Source organism: Leptonychotes weddellii, chromosome 5, assembly GCF_054177405.1.
Source record: "Leptonychotes weddellii isolate Sample4059 chromosome 5, ASM5417740v2, whole genome shotgun sequence".
In the NCBI taxonomy this organism is placed as follows: domain Eukaryota; kingdom Metazoa; phylum Chordata; class Mammalia; order Carnivora; family Phocidae; genus Leptonychotes; species Leptonychotes weddellii.
Window position 1 is genome coordinate 106,933,362 of NC_138373.1, and position 15,082 is coordinate 106,948,443.

At 42.2% G+C, this 15,082-nt stretch overlaps 1 protein-coding gene across 4 annotated transcripts in view; it reads right to left on the minus strand.

Moving 5' to 3' along the window:
* The window catches only part of GLS2 (glutaminase 2), a 13,348-nt gene extending 10,812 nt beyond the window's left edge, over window positions 1–2,536 (minus strand). Inside the window, exons 1-2 of one of the 4 annotated variants that reach the window (XM_081821892.1) lie at window positions 2,256–2,373; window positions 2,010–2,106 (exon numbers count right to left, since the gene is read on the minus strand). Coding sequence is in view for 3 of the 4 variants with exons in the window: in XM_081821890.1 (XP_081678016.1) it covers window positions 2,256–2,437 (182 nt within the window). In the remaining variant the exon portion in view is untranslated. Of the gene's footprint in view, window positions 1–2,009; window positions 2,123–2,255 lie in introns of those variants that run through there. The other 3 variants (XM_081821890.1, XM_006741027.3, XM_081821891.1) reach the window with 3 other exon arrangements.
* Window positions 2,537–15,082: the final 12,546 nt, after the last annotated feature.

Consider the following 15,082-nt stretch of genomic DNA (forward strand, 5'->3'; position numbering starts at 1 on the left):
TTTGCCCATTCTCCCACCCCCTCCCTCTTTATCCATCTTTATATATCTATATATATACATCCCTCTATAAATCTTTGTCTTCCTGGGACGCCTGGGTGACTCAGTCGGTTAAGTGACTGCCTTGGGCTCAGGTCATGATCCCAGGGTCCCGGGATCGAGCCCTGCATCGGGCTCCCTGTTCAGTGGGGAGCCTGCTTCTCCCTCTCCCTCTGCCCCTACCTCTGCTCCTTCTCTCTCTCTCTCTCAAATAAATAAATAAAACCTTAAAAAAAAGGAGCAGCCATTAAAATGACAATATCACACACACATATTCAATATTAAAAGCTGTTCATAAACAAAAAAGATAAGTTACCAAAGAATATGAATACTATGATCCTATTTTTGTCAAATTTTATACATACATATATAGGGTATATATGGATATATATCACGATATTAACTGGTTACCAAAGAATATGAATACTATGATCCTATTTTTGTTAAATTTTATACATACATATATAGGGTATATATGGATATATATCACGATATTAACTGGTTACCAAAGAATATGAATACTATGATCCTATTTTTGTTAAATTTTATACATACATATATAGGGTATATATGGATATAACGATATTAACTGGTTACCTCTATTATTGGGATCTTTATTTTCTTCTTGATACTCTATCTTGTTTTTTTTTATAATCAGAAATGATAAAGGTAAATATTAAAAAACAAACAAGAACCTGAATAACAGGGCATTTTCTCTTTTCTGCCTTCCTTTCCCCCCTCAAATACAAGAACCCCTCCCCATCATGGTATCACACCCCCAGAGCCCATCCTCTGCCAGTGCTTTGAACTCCTTCTGCCTACGGGAACACCAGCAGTCGGTCAGAAGCAGGAGGATCAAGGTTCCCCAAAACACTTCCATCACCTGACTCCACTGGATAAGGAAGTGTGTGTGGAATGAATCAGGGATACCGCTTGCTCCCCATCCCACAGAAAGTTTGAAGGTGAGGGAAGTTAAGGCTTTGCTCTATCCTACCATTTCTCCCATGGTGATTATTTGGGAAAAGTTGGAGTAGAGAGTAGAATGGGAGAGAGAGGGCTTATTCTTTAAAGTTTGAATGTTCCATGTTTCCCTGAGAAGAGGCTGATAGACATAAAATTAATAAGTAAATCATACCTTACTGGTCTGTTACCTGTCAGGACAGAGGTTCCAGTGGTGGTGAGACAGTGAGTGCTATGTCTGTCTGGCTACTTTACAATGTGCATGTCTTTCTGAATGTCATCGGTACGTGTCAATGACAGGGAGATGGTCCATTTTCTGTTCCTGCTATAATAGGGCAGGGGCTACTTAGGCAGTGTCTATGTTGGCTTCTAGAAAGGACAAAATTTCCTGCTCAGCTCCGTCTGCATTTCGGAGAAAAGAGGCTCAGCCACCCAGTGTTCCTGGGTGGTGGAAGAGAGAGGTGCAGCCGCAGCCTCTGGGGCAGAATAATAGCCCAAGGGAAGCAAACCCTTTATTATTATATTATATTATATTATTTATTTATTTTTAAGAGAACCCTTTAAATCAGGGAGCCCGAGCAGCACAAACAACGGCTCTGACTGGTTCTGGTTTGGGAAATCTGCGTCTTATGATTTTTTCCCCATTACGACTTTCCTCATTCAACAACCAATTGGAAACTACCCTTATTCTACAGATTTGAGAACCCTGACAACGCATACATCCAACACATAAGCAAACGACACACGCACATACCTGCGCACTAATACACGCGCATCACACACTACACGCCGAGGACATGCCCAAACACAGACACACCATACAGCTGGACAGACCCAAGTACACCAGGACTCGAGACAGGAGATTGTTCCCTACGCACTCATCCCCTAAAATACACCCGTGGACCTAGAAGGAGAAGGAGGGTGAGGCTGCGCGGTGCGCACACGGCCCTGCACTCAGACACGTGCACCAAGCAACACTCCGCGCCCCTCTGCGTCCCCAGTTAAGTACGCACCTTGGACAGGCACCATCCCGAGGACCGACCTGCCCAAACGCCCTCCCGGGCAGACGGCATGTTACCGCCCGAGCGCGGCGGACCCAAAGCCCCAAATCTAAAGGAAAAGGCATCGCAGGCTAGTGAGCGAGGAGAAGAGAGGGGAGATGAGATGCGCTCTCGGGGGTAAGGGGACTCGGGAGCTGGCGAGAACGACAGTGGGAGTGCGAGGGAGCCTGTCCCCTGCCCCTGTCCCGCAAGCCTTACTGATCCTGGTGCTGCGGCTGGTGGCTGTGTGGCGTCTCCCTGCCCAGCGCCGCGGCCTCACTGAGGTGGTGCCGGACGCCCCCGCTAAGGAGAGGGCTCCGGCTCAGGTGACCCCAGCCTCCCAGCCAGCAGTGACTGCCGGCCCCGCTCAGCGCATTCTGCAGAGCCCTCAGAGAGCGCATCCCCCCAGCACGCCTCCCGCTCGGCCTGAGCGCCGGAGGAGTCTGAGCGTTGGTTGGAGGGAGGGGCGGAGGAATCCCGAACGCCGCAAGGTGGGGAGAGCTCGGTGTTGGAGCGCGGCGCCTAGGATGTGGAGGGGAGGGGAGGGGAGGGGCCCAGTGGGTGGGGTCGGAGCAGGGGGAGGGGTCGGTCCCTAAATGTCTCGGACTACTGCGAGATGCTCTCAATCCCCCCCTAGACAGGGGATACGCGAAGAGTGGATAGGAGAGAAAATGGGGCGGAGGGCGTTTAGTGGGTGGTAAAAAAGGGGGCGGTGCCCGAAGTTGGGATGGACAACTCCTAGGCCCAATCATCGGGGAAGCAAAGACCTTGGGGGCGGAGAAAAGATGAGGCTACCCAATGAGAGCAAGGCGGTGGGCCGTCCGCGAAAGCCCTGTGAATTCCTCCGTGCCCTGGCACCTTGCGGCGGCCTTGCGTGCGGACGTTGAGGGCGGGAAAGCCGAGGCTTGGCGCTTTGCGAAGCCTGGCGAGCTCTTGGAGGACGCGGCGGCGTTAGAACGATGGAGCTGTCAGAGAGAGAGGGGAGCGGTACCTCTCTACACTCGGATAAGGGTGAGCCCTTTTTAAGAGGCCACCTAAGTGACCTTCAACGTTCGAAGGCCAGAACCGAACACAGTAACCCGCCGCGTAGAGCGGCATGGAGGTCAAATGAACGCCTAGTCTCCGGCACGCGGTATTGGTGAGTGAGGAGTCAGATGGCCGGAAAATAGCCCGACCAGAAACAGCCCCTGGGCACTTCAGGGAGGTCCGGAGGCGGTTGAAAAGGTCACCCTGGTGGTTACTAGGTTGCCTGGGTTCTCGTTTTATCTCTACCAGTTATTTGGTGGCTGTTTAGGACTTGGTGTTCTTGAGTGGGCCCTTACACATTTTATATACCTTTTTTTTTTTTTAAAGATTTTATTCATTTATTTATTTGACAGAGAGAGAGACAGCAAGAGAGGGAACACACGCAGGGGGAGTGGGAGAGGGAGAAGCAGGCTTCCCGCGGGGCAGGGAGCCCGATCCCCAGGACCCCGGGATCATGACCTGAGCCGAAGGCAGACGCTTAACGACTGAGCAACCCAGGTGCCCCCATTTTATATACCTTTAAGTGCTCCCAAAATTTTATTTTAATTGCTTGCCCCTGTATTCCTCACGGAAAAGAGTTTTGAAAACTAAGCACATTCAGTAATTTTATCATTTGCAACTAGGAAAACATTTATCTGTATCTTCGCAGTGCCTAACACAGCATCTTTAATAGAAACTATGTAACTATTAGCTATCATCCTAGGCTTATGGTGGATTTTATATAGTTTATCGCTCCCACTTACCAGAGACTTCAAAGTAGTTATTATTAGTCCCATTTGGCAGATGAGGAAACTAAGACTCAGAAATAGGACTTATTTGAATAAGGTAACCCAGTTGTAATTTAATACCAGAGCCAGGAATCAGACTCAAGTAAGTCTCTGACTACAAGTCTTTCTCCATCATGAAGCTCTTCCCAAAATTAACCGTTGAATTGAATTATCCCAGGAAATGACCCCATCCCTAAGGGAAGCATTTTATGTGGAAGCGTTATGGTACAGTACTGGGACTTGTCTAGAGGCTGGCTGTATCAAAACTATCTCTTTTCTTTTTTAATTTTAAGTAATCTCTACACCCAACATGGGGCTCGAACTTACGACCCTGAGATCAATTTGCACACTCTACCATCACTTTTCATTTGGTGCTTAAAATGAGCATCAGGGGTACCTGTGGGAGAATAAATATCAAAACCATACTCCGGTGTGTTTTGTAGCAAGGCAGTTCTCCTTTGCCTTGGTTAGGGTTAGAGGGTTTATTTGGTTTAAACCAGATAGAGTGACCTTCCTTTTGTTTTTGTTTGTTTTTCCCTCCAGCAGTCATTCCCTATCTGCCCTATCTCTTCTATTGGGACTCTCTCTAATTCAGGAACTCTAGCTTGCCCTTGGCTGCCGCCTGTGTGGCTTTGCCCAGGACTTTAAGAAAAAAAGAAAGTTCTGGCAGGCATGCCTGGGTGGCTCAGTCGGTTAAGTGGCTGCCTTCAGCTCAGGTCATGATCCCAGGGTCCTGGAGTGGAGCCCAGCGTGGGCTTCTTGCTCAGCAGGGTGTGTGCTTCTCCCTCTCCCTTTGCCCCTCCCCTTGCTTGTGCCCTCCCCCCCCAATAAATAAATAAAATCTTTTTTTTAAAAAGAGTTCTGGTAGTATAAAGTCAAGCCAGCATTAGTTTTTCCAAATATAATAAAGCTAATCTTATCCTTTTTTCACAGGAATGTAATTTCTCTGAAGCTTTTTAAGCTGTCGAGAGAGATACCATATGTTAGGGATTTCTAAACATTGCCTAGAAGTCATTTTCTTCCTTTTATTTTCTACCCCTGCTTTTATGAATTAGCCTTAATTATAATCAGTAATGAGGTCCTCAGTCTTCTTCCCAGTTTCCTCTGATTAGAGGAACTGGCTGGGCAGTGAAGAAAATCTCCCTGTAGAAGGGGAGGTTCTTTGCATAGAGAACTAGCTTCTAGCTGCCCTTTGATCTTTGGAGTGATTCATCTTCCACTATAATATTGCTAAATTTGCATGAGGATGGAGCATGAACCAGTGACTTGGGAGGCCCACAGAACAGTGTAAACTATAAGATATTCAAGAAAAACAAGTTTGTCATCCCAGGTGGTTAAAGCTTGGCAGTGTCAGAGCCTTTTTTTGTTTCTGATTTGAAAAAGACCCATCTAGTAAAAGTGCAAAAGTATTAGCCAACTGTGACATGGCCCAGCTAGAAATGAGGCTTTTCATAATGTGGAAGAAATCCTCTGTCATGTCTAATAGTAGGTTTTTAGGTCAGTCCCTGGTTGTGCCAGAGTTTTGTGGTGTATGGGGGGAGGATTGGTCTTAATGATTTTGAACCTTAATCAGAAAAGCTAAATCCTCCGTGGTACAAAATTGGAAACTTGATGTTTGTGTTTGGGGAATGTTTGTTTGTTATGATTTAGAGATTCTCATTTGTTCTATTCTTTTGATTGTAGCTAGGATGTTAATTAGTGCAAGTGAAAGTGTTTAGAAAACTTCACGTAAGTTTTTTTTTTTTTAAGATTTTATTTATTTATTTGACAGAGAGAAAGCACAATTAGGGGGAGCAGCAGGGAGAGGGAGAAGCAGGCTCTCTGCTGAGCAGGGAGCCCGACACAGGGCTCTATCCCAGGACCCTGAGATCATGACCTGAGCCAAAGGCAGATGCTCAACGACTGAGCCACCCAGGCACCCCAGTTTTTTTTTCCATAAATCTTTGTTCTGCTAATGTTATTATTGGTGCACATGCCTTCTTGCTTTAGTTTTTCCATTTGCAAAAGATAATCTTGTATTTTACTGGTTAAAATATAAGTCCTGGGGGCTCTGATATAGTCGTCTTCCATTCATTTACCTATCGTGTGCCAGGCCTAGAGCTAGGGAATCCAGAAATTAAGCAAAAACAAACAAAACCAGTTTCTGACTACTGGAAGAAATGAGAAAGCAGTGTTTGGGGCACCTGGGTGGCTCAGTCAGTTGGGGGTCTGACTCTTGATTTCGGCCCGGGTCATGATCTCAGTGTGGTGGGATCAAACTCTGGGTTGGGCTCCGGCTTAGGGTGGAATCTGCTTGTCCCTCTCCCTCTGGTCTTCCCCCCCCTTCCCCCATCACATGCTTGCTCGCTCTCGACTAAATAAATAAATAAAATCTTTAAAAAATGAAAACAGTGTTTAAAATTCCCAGTGAAAAATGCTGAGATGAAGAGATGCAGAAGGAAGTATAAAGAAGGGGCACCATCCAGGGTCAGGGTAAAGGGTAGCTGAGATAAAGAGAAAGGGACCTTAAGAAATGTTGGGTGATGGGAGCCAACTCTTAAAGGATGAGAAGTGTTTGCATGGAGATGATGAGAAAGGTGTTCCAGACAGAGCTCTGCAGTAACGAACATAGTATGAGAGGAACATTTGAGGGACCCTAGATCAGTTGGTCGGAGTGGAAGTTTAGTTGGGTGTGAGAATGTGCGGATCAGTGAAGCACAGCATATAGGTGGGAGCCTCATTATAAAGAGTATTTTATTTTTTTGAGTAAGTTCCATGCCCAACATGGGACTTGAAGGGTCTCGTGCTCTACCAACTGAGCCAGCCAGGACCCCTGCATTACAAAGAGTTTTGAACACTATGATAAAATTATTTACATCCTAAAGGCAACTCCTAGTCAATCTTAAGATTCTCTACTTCACTTGAGCTCACCACCTCATTGCTTCACAAAGAAGCCCTCAGTTTCCTGCCATTACACTCATACCCCATATCTATTCCTCCAGATACTATTAAGAGGAATCCTTCCACCACTCTCAGGTTCATCTCTCCGCTTAGGTTTGCTGTATTTTTCAACTTCTTTCACTGTAACAAATCCATCTTTCACCACTTAAATGTTCGAGTCTTTGCCATCTTAAGAAACAATCACTAGGGGCGCCTGGGTGGCTCAGTTGGTTAAGCGACTGCCTTCGGCTCAGGTCATGATCCTGGAGTCCCGGGATCGAGTCCCGCATCGGGCTCCCTGTTCAGCAGGGAGTCTGCTTCTCCCTCTGACCCTCCTCCCTCTCATGCTCTCTCTATCTCATTGTCTCTCTCAAATAAATAAATAAAATCTTAAAAAAAAAAAACAACAATCACTAAATATATTTGACTCTTTTTGTGTTTAATTAAAATCTATTTCAGTTAAGCAGCTTTATGCAATTCAGATTTTCCATCAGTATTGCTTTTTTTAAAAAATTGAGATAAATTGATATATTTTGTCTCTTATCTGTATTCCTTCACCAAGGTTTTTGAAAAAGTCATTACATTTACCACTTCTTTTCTCATTCTGTCCCTGATAGTGGTGAAACTAAGCTGCTGCTGCTGCTGTGTGTTGCTTTGGGTTCGTGGGCTGTAAGGGATTCACTGGAGTTGAAAGTTTAAATAATACTAATCAAGGCTGCTAAATATGTTAATACATTTAACAGTTGCTAAGTCATCATTAGTAAGCCTATGTATTTGAATAGGATTTAAGTTCTGGCTAGACTAGCACTCTGGTGCCTGGTGCACATGTTTTAACTTGATATTAGACCTTCATGGAGTAAATGAAATTTCATATAAGTTCAGTTGTATCTATGATCTATCCCAGTGTATGTTCCTAATTCCCATTTAGTTTAATAGTTAAAAAACTAAATTTTATAGGACTTAAAAAATATACACATGAGCATATAAAAAAAAATCACAATATATCACCACACTGGTCAAATTTACAATGCCTGATACACGTTTTCTCTGTTTTGCCAAATAATCTCTCCTGTTACAGGAGAAAAATTGTAGAAAACTGGTTTCTTTGATGGCCATAAGAATAGACTATAGCAAGTCTGAATCATTTTGTTAAGAGAATGTAGATTTTGCCAGGGTCCCTAAAAAAGATTTAAAAAAACTCTTACTACACTAATGCTAGTTTGAAAGAATTTGAAACAGCAAAAAGAAAAAAGCTTTTGTGGGTGGTTGTGGTTGGTAACTTTTTTTTTTTTAAAGATTTTATTTATTTATTTGAGAGAGAGAGAATGAGAGAGAGCACATGAGAGGGGCGAGGGTCAGAGGGAGAAGCAGACTCCCTGCCGAGCAGGGAGCCTGATGCGGGACTCGATCCCAGGACTCCAGGGTCATGACCTGAGCCGAAGGCAGTCGCTTAACCAACTGAGCCACCCAGGCGCCCCGGTTGGTAACATTTTAATACTTGTTTTTTTTTTAACCTAAAGAACATGAAAGATGTTTTCAGAATCTTGTGTTACCATACAGTAAACAAAACCATTTTCTAAAAAACTTAAGTAAAATTATTTTAACCACATTCATCTACTTAACACTCCATAAACCATAATTTCTCAAGATTTTATGTAATTTGAAAAATTTTACACCATCCACTTTTGCCTGTCAGTTTGCTAAAAGCCGCTGTTATAACTCTCTTATTTGGGGAAATTTTTAGAGAAAACAATTTTATTTACTTTACTCTTTTTCAAGTTTTTATTTAAATTCCAGTTAGTTAACATACAGTGTGATATTAATTTCAGGTGTAGAATTTAATGACTTATCACAACATCCCGTGCTCATCTCAACAAATGCCCTCCTTATTTTCCATCACCTATTTAATCCATCCCCCTTCTACCTCCCCTAGATAAAACAATTTTAGATTATCAGGTAATATGTATAGTAACTACTACTTAGGTAAGAGATCTTCAAGGGTAAGTATATTTACTCGCTTATTTGCATTTATTATTCCAGTTTAGTTCAATTTAATTTGGATGAAAAGTCACAGAAGTACAGAAGGTGCCAAATAAATTTATCATGAAATTTATCATTATGAAAATGATTATTAACATAATTGCTGTTTTGTAAGAATTATTAAACACAGAAATTGGAAAAAATAATACATATACATTTTTATGTCATAGTTACTGACAATAGTGGTAGTTGATTTAAAATTGTTCTTAAGTATTAGTTTTGTTTTGCACAATTCTCATGTATTTATAGCAGAATTAAAATGATTTAAAAACTAGGAAACTACAAAAAAAACCCTAGGAACTCTATAGGATCACAGTGTTTAATAGAATTTTTATTATTGAGCATAGCAGCTCAAGCAGGGGGAAAATATAGGTCGTAAAACTTATCAATTAAAATTCATTGCTGGGACTATTTTACAATTTTATTTACTCATCTGAATTTTGGTTCAAAATTTAGAAGGTACAAAAGGGCATATAAAGTTATCCTCCTGTCTGTTCCTAGCTACCTGCTTTACCCAGAAGCAAACAGTTATCAGTTGTCTGTGTATCTTTCCTCTATATGTTTTATCCATATCTAAGTAATTATATTTTTTCCTCTTTTACAAAAATGGTAGCATCCTATAAACACTGTTTTGTATTTTTCCTTTAAAATTTTTTTACTATACGGAGAACCTTCCAAATCACTATATAACGTTCTTCCTTTTATGGCTATGTGGTATTCGATTATCTGGGTGTATAATTATTATTTTAAAAGTCCCCTATTGGTGAATATTTGTGTCATTTTCCATCTTTTGTTATTATGAGTGACCATATTTCCTGGTTTACTTGGGACAGTCTCAGCTATGCCAGTTGCCATAGCTTAAATATTAATAGTACCCTCTTTCTCTTATAAAAGTGTCCCAATTTCGGGGTGCCTGCGTGGCTCAGTTGGTTAGGCATCTGCCTTCAGCTCAGGTCATGAGCCCAGGGCTCTCCGCTCAGCGGGGAGCCTGCTTCTCCCTCTTCCTCTGCCTGCCTGTCTGCCTACTTCTGATCTCTCTCTCTGTCAAATAAATAAATAAACTCTTTAAAAAAAAAAAAAGAGTGTCCCAATTTGGACAGTATGTTTTATGGTTACCCTACGTATTACAGTATTGCAGTGATTAATACTAAATATCTTGTCATTTTGCAGGTTTGCAAATAGAACTGTAGGATAAATTCCTAGAATTAGAATTGCTGAGTCAAAAGGTATATACATTTGTAATTTTGATGTTGCCAAATTGCTTCCATATCGGTCATACCATTTTATAGTCTCACTGGCAGTGTAGAAGAGTGCTTGTTTTTCTGCCCTCATCGCAGGAGATTATCACTTTTTTTGTAATGTTTCCCATTCCAGTAGGTATAAAGTCATTTCTAAGTGTTTGTTTTTATCTTAACTTTTTATAATTATGAGGTTGAACATCTTTTTGTAAGTTTAAGAATTGTTTTTTTAATGAATTATTAATAAAATTTCCCATTTTCTGTTGGGTATTAGAATTTTGATATTGATTTATAGGAACTCTTAACATATTTTGGAAATTAGCCTTGTATAAGATGAGTTGCATACATTTCCTCTCCTCATCCTGGTTTATCATTTGACTTTTGGTTTTCCTTTTGTGGTTTTGCCATGTAGGAATTTTTTATCTTTTTTTTTTTTTTTTAAGATTTATTTATTTGACAGAGAGAGACAGCGAGAGAGGGAACACAAGCAGGGGGAGTGGGAGAGGGAGAAGCAGGCTTCCCGCGGAGCAGGGAGCCCGATGCGGGGCTCGATCCCAGGACCCTGGGATCATGACCTGAGCCGAACGCAGATGCTTAACGACTGAGCCACCCAGATGCCCCAGGAATTTTTTATCTTTTTTTCCCCTTTTCCTTTAAAAAAAAATTTTTTTTAAGTTATCTCTACACCCACCGTGGGGCTTTAACTCACGACCCCAAGATCAAAAGTCACACGCTATTCCGACTGAGCGAGCCAGATGCCCCATATGTTGTATTTTTATATAACCCACTAATGATTTCCCAACTCTAAAATAACATAAAATACAGTAAAAAAAAATGTATGGGGAAAAAACAAATGAGAGATGAGGATACTTAGTAAATGTAGATTGCTCTAACTATGGGACAATTATTATTTTTATTTTATTTATTTAATCTCTACAAACGTGGGGCTTGAACTCCCAACCCCAAGATCAAGAGTTGCATGTTAAAAAAAAAAAAGTTGCATGCTCTCCCAACTGAGCCAGCCAGTTGCCGTAAACTGTGGGGAAAATGAAAAGAACAAGAATAGCTTGGGGCGCCTGGGTGGCTCAGTCAGTTAAGCTTCTGACTTTGGCTCAGGTAATGATCTCAGGGTCCTGGGATTGAACCCCGAGTTGGGCTCCTCCCTTGGAGGGGAGTCTGCTTGTCCCTCTCCCTCTCCCTTTGCCCCTCCCCACGCTCATACTCTCTCTCTCTTTCTCTCAAATAAACAAATAAAATCTTAAAAAATAGCTAGAGGAGAACCTAGATTTCAGGGAGGGGGCTTTTGTTTATTTTACTTGTATGTGTGCTTTTATCTTTAAAAAAAAAATTATCAAGAAGCTGGGGAAGATAGCCAGTACGATAAAAAGGTTGAAGATAGATGAATACTACATGCTAAGAATATAGGGAGAAATAAGTAGAAAACTTGAGAATGGTAGATATTTAGAATAACTACTGTGGAGACTAAGAGAAAACTCTAACTAGAATCTTGTAGGAGTGTTGGAAAATACTAAGAGCCTGCCAAGATTAGAGGTTTTGTAGTTTAAACATTTATACAGAAAATAAATACAAATAGTTTTATGTGGGAGTGCTATGAAACATTCAAAGAACAAATAATCCAATTTTACGCACTTTGTTCCAAGAAATTAGAAAAAAGGGAAATTGCACAACTTGTTTTGTTAAATTAGCATAACTTTTTTGTTGTTGTTACCTCTACCCCCAATATGGGGTTAGAATTTATGACCCCAAGATCAAGAGTGGCATGTTCTACTGAGTGACCCAGCCAGAGGTACCCTTAAATTAGTATCACTTTAAAACCAAAATCACATGACAATATGAGAAAAAAAAACAAAGATATACATGTGAAAGCCATAAAACATATATTTATGACCAAGTAGAATATATCCAAAGGATGCTAGAATGGTTTAACGTTGGAAAATATGCATAATTAACAACATCAACAGATTAAGAGAGAACCTATTTGATCCTCCTGGTCATTGCAGAAAAAGTATCTAATAAAATTAAATGCCTGTTCATCTCCAAAGCTCTCAGCAAACTAGACAAGAAAAGGAACATCATCATAAACCTGATAAAGAGTTTATCAGAGAGGTTCCTGGCTGACTCAGTCTGTACAGCATGGGACTCTTGATACTGCATTGGTGAGTTCAAGCCACATCTTGGATGTAGAGCTTACTCTAAAAAAAAAAAAGTTTATCAGGGAGCAGGGCCAATATCACAATGTCTGTTAACTATTTTATTAGATGTCTTATTGTCCAATAAGAAAAAGAAATGGGGCACTGGGTGGCTCAGATGGTTGAGCGTCTGCCTTCGGCTCAGGTCATGATCTCAGGGTCCTGGGATCGAGTCCCGCATCGGGCTTCCTGCTCCTTGGGAGCCTGCTTCTCCCTCTCCCTCTCTCTCTCTGTCTCTGTCTCTCATGAATAAATAAATAAAAAAAAAAAAGAAAGAAAGAAAAAGAAATGGTATAAGGATTATAAGAAACAAAATTGTCATTCACAAATGGTATTTATTAGGAAAATCCAAGTGAATCTACGGGTAAATTGTTGGGGCTAAAAAGAGAATTCAGGGGCACCTGGCTGGCTCAATCTGTGGAGCATGTGACTCTTGATCTCAGGGTTGTGAGTTTGAGCCCCACACTGGGTGTAGAGATTACTTAAAAATAAAATCTTTTTTTTTTTTAAGATTTTATTTATTTGAGAGAGAAAGTGAGCGAGAGAGTGAGAAGGAGTAGGGGTAGGGGCAGAGGGAGATGGAGAGGCAGACTCCCCACTGAGCAGGGAACCCAACATGGGGCTCAATCCTGGAACTCCAGGATCATGACCTGAGCCAAAGGCAGACACTTAACCAACTAAACCCAGGCACCCGAAAAATAAAATCTTTATTTATTTTTAATTTATTTTTATTTTTTTTTAAGATTTTTATTTATTTGACAGAGAGAGACACAGCGAGAGAGGGAACACAAGCAGGGGGAGTGGGAGAGGGAGAAGCAGGCCTCCCGCTGAGCAGGGAGCCCGATGCGGGGCTCGATCCCAGGACCCTGGGATCATGACCCGAGCCGAAGGCAGACGCTTAACGACTGAGCCACCCAGGTGCCCCACAATCTAATTTTTTTTTTTTAAGATTTTATTTATTTATTTGAGAGAGAGAATGAGAGACAGAGAACATGAGAGGGAGGAGGGTCAGAGGGAGAAGCAGACTCCCCGCCAAGCAGGGAGCCCGATGCGGGACTCGATCCCGGGACTCCAGGATCATGACCTGAGCCGAAGGCAGTCGCTTAACCAACTGAGCCACCCAGGCGCCCTCTAATTTATTTTTAAGTAATTTCTTTTTTTTCTTTTTTTAAATTTTATTTATTTATTTGCCAGAGAGAAACACAGCGAGAGAGGGAACACAAGCAGGGGGAGCGGGAGAGGGAGAAGCAGGCCCCCCGCTGAGCAGGGAGCCTGATGCGGGGCTCGATCCCAGGACCCTGGGACCATGACCTGAGCCGAAGGCAGACGCTTAACGACTGAGCCACCCAGGCGCCCCTTTAAGTAATTTCTATACCAGATGTGGGGCTGGAACGCACCCTGGGATCAAGAGTTGCATGCTCTTAACTGAGCCAGCCAGGCAAGGCACCTCAAACTTTTTTTTGTTCAAGATTTATTTTTAGAGCAAGAGCATATGCACAAGGGGTGGGGAGAGGGGGCAGAGGGAAAGAATCTCAGGCAGATTCCCTGCTAAGTGGGGAGCCTGATGTGGGGCTTGATCTTCCAACCCCAAGATCATGACCTGAGCTGAAATCAAGAGTCAGATGCTCAACCAACTGAGCCACCCTGGTGCCTGCAAACATTTTTTTAAGTAATCTTCATGCTCAATGTGGGGCTCCAATTCATGACCCTGAAATCAAGAGTGGCATACCCTACCAACTGAGCCAGCCAGGTGCCCCTAATTTTAGCATATTTATATGTTCAATGTATTTTAATAAGTTGATATATGAGTCTACATTAGTGTATAAAGAAAGAAATTTGGCATTAGCCATCTAAACTTTAGTGAGTTGGCTCAGATTTTCAAGCTGCAGGTTATTTACTTAGATTTGTAGTAAGCAATAAGATGGGTTTGTTAAGACAACTATCGGGGCGCCTGGGTGGGTTAGTCGGTTGAGTGTCTGCCTTGAGCTGGGGTTGTGATCCTGTGGTCCTGGGATCGAGCCCTGTGTTGGGCTCCCTGCTCAGCAGAGAGCCTGCTTCTCCCTCTGCCTTTGATCCTCCTCCCTACTTGTACTCTCTCTCTGACAAATAAAATCTTAAAAAAAGACAACTACCATTGTAAAAAATATGCAATTTGTAGATAAAAAGATGAATTTGTGATACTCAGTGTAGTGTAGTGTAAGTATCAGATATGGATAAAAAAATATATCTTGGGGCGCCTGGATGGCTCAGTCGTTAAGCGACTGCCTTCGGCTCAGGTCATGGTCCCAGGTTCCTGGGATCGAGCCCCGCATCGGGCTCCCTGCTTGGCGGGAAGCTTTCTTCTCCCTCTCCCACTCCCCCTGCTTGTGTTCCCTCTCTCGCTGTGTCTCTTCCTGTCAAATAAATAAAGTCTTTTTTTTTTTTAAAGATTTTATTTATTTGAGAGGGAGAATGAGATAGAGCATGAGAAGAGGGAGGGTCAGAGGGAGAAGCAGGGAGCCCAATGCGGGACTCAATTCAGGGACTCCAGGATCATGACCTGAGCCGAAGGCAGTCACTTAACCAACTGAGCCATCCAGGCGCCCCAATAAATAAAATCTTTAAAAAAAAAATACATCTTGTACTTGTAAAATGCTTTATAATCAACAAAAGTACTTTTACAATCATTATCCAGTTTGACTGTCATAGTAACTCCTGAGAGATACTATGCCCATTTTGTAGAAGGGGAAACTGATGTTTTTGTTTTGTTTTGTTTTTTATTTTTTAAAGATTTTATTTATTTGACAGAGAGAGACACAGCGAGAGAGGGAACACAAGCAGGGGGAGTGGGAGAAGGAGAAACAGGC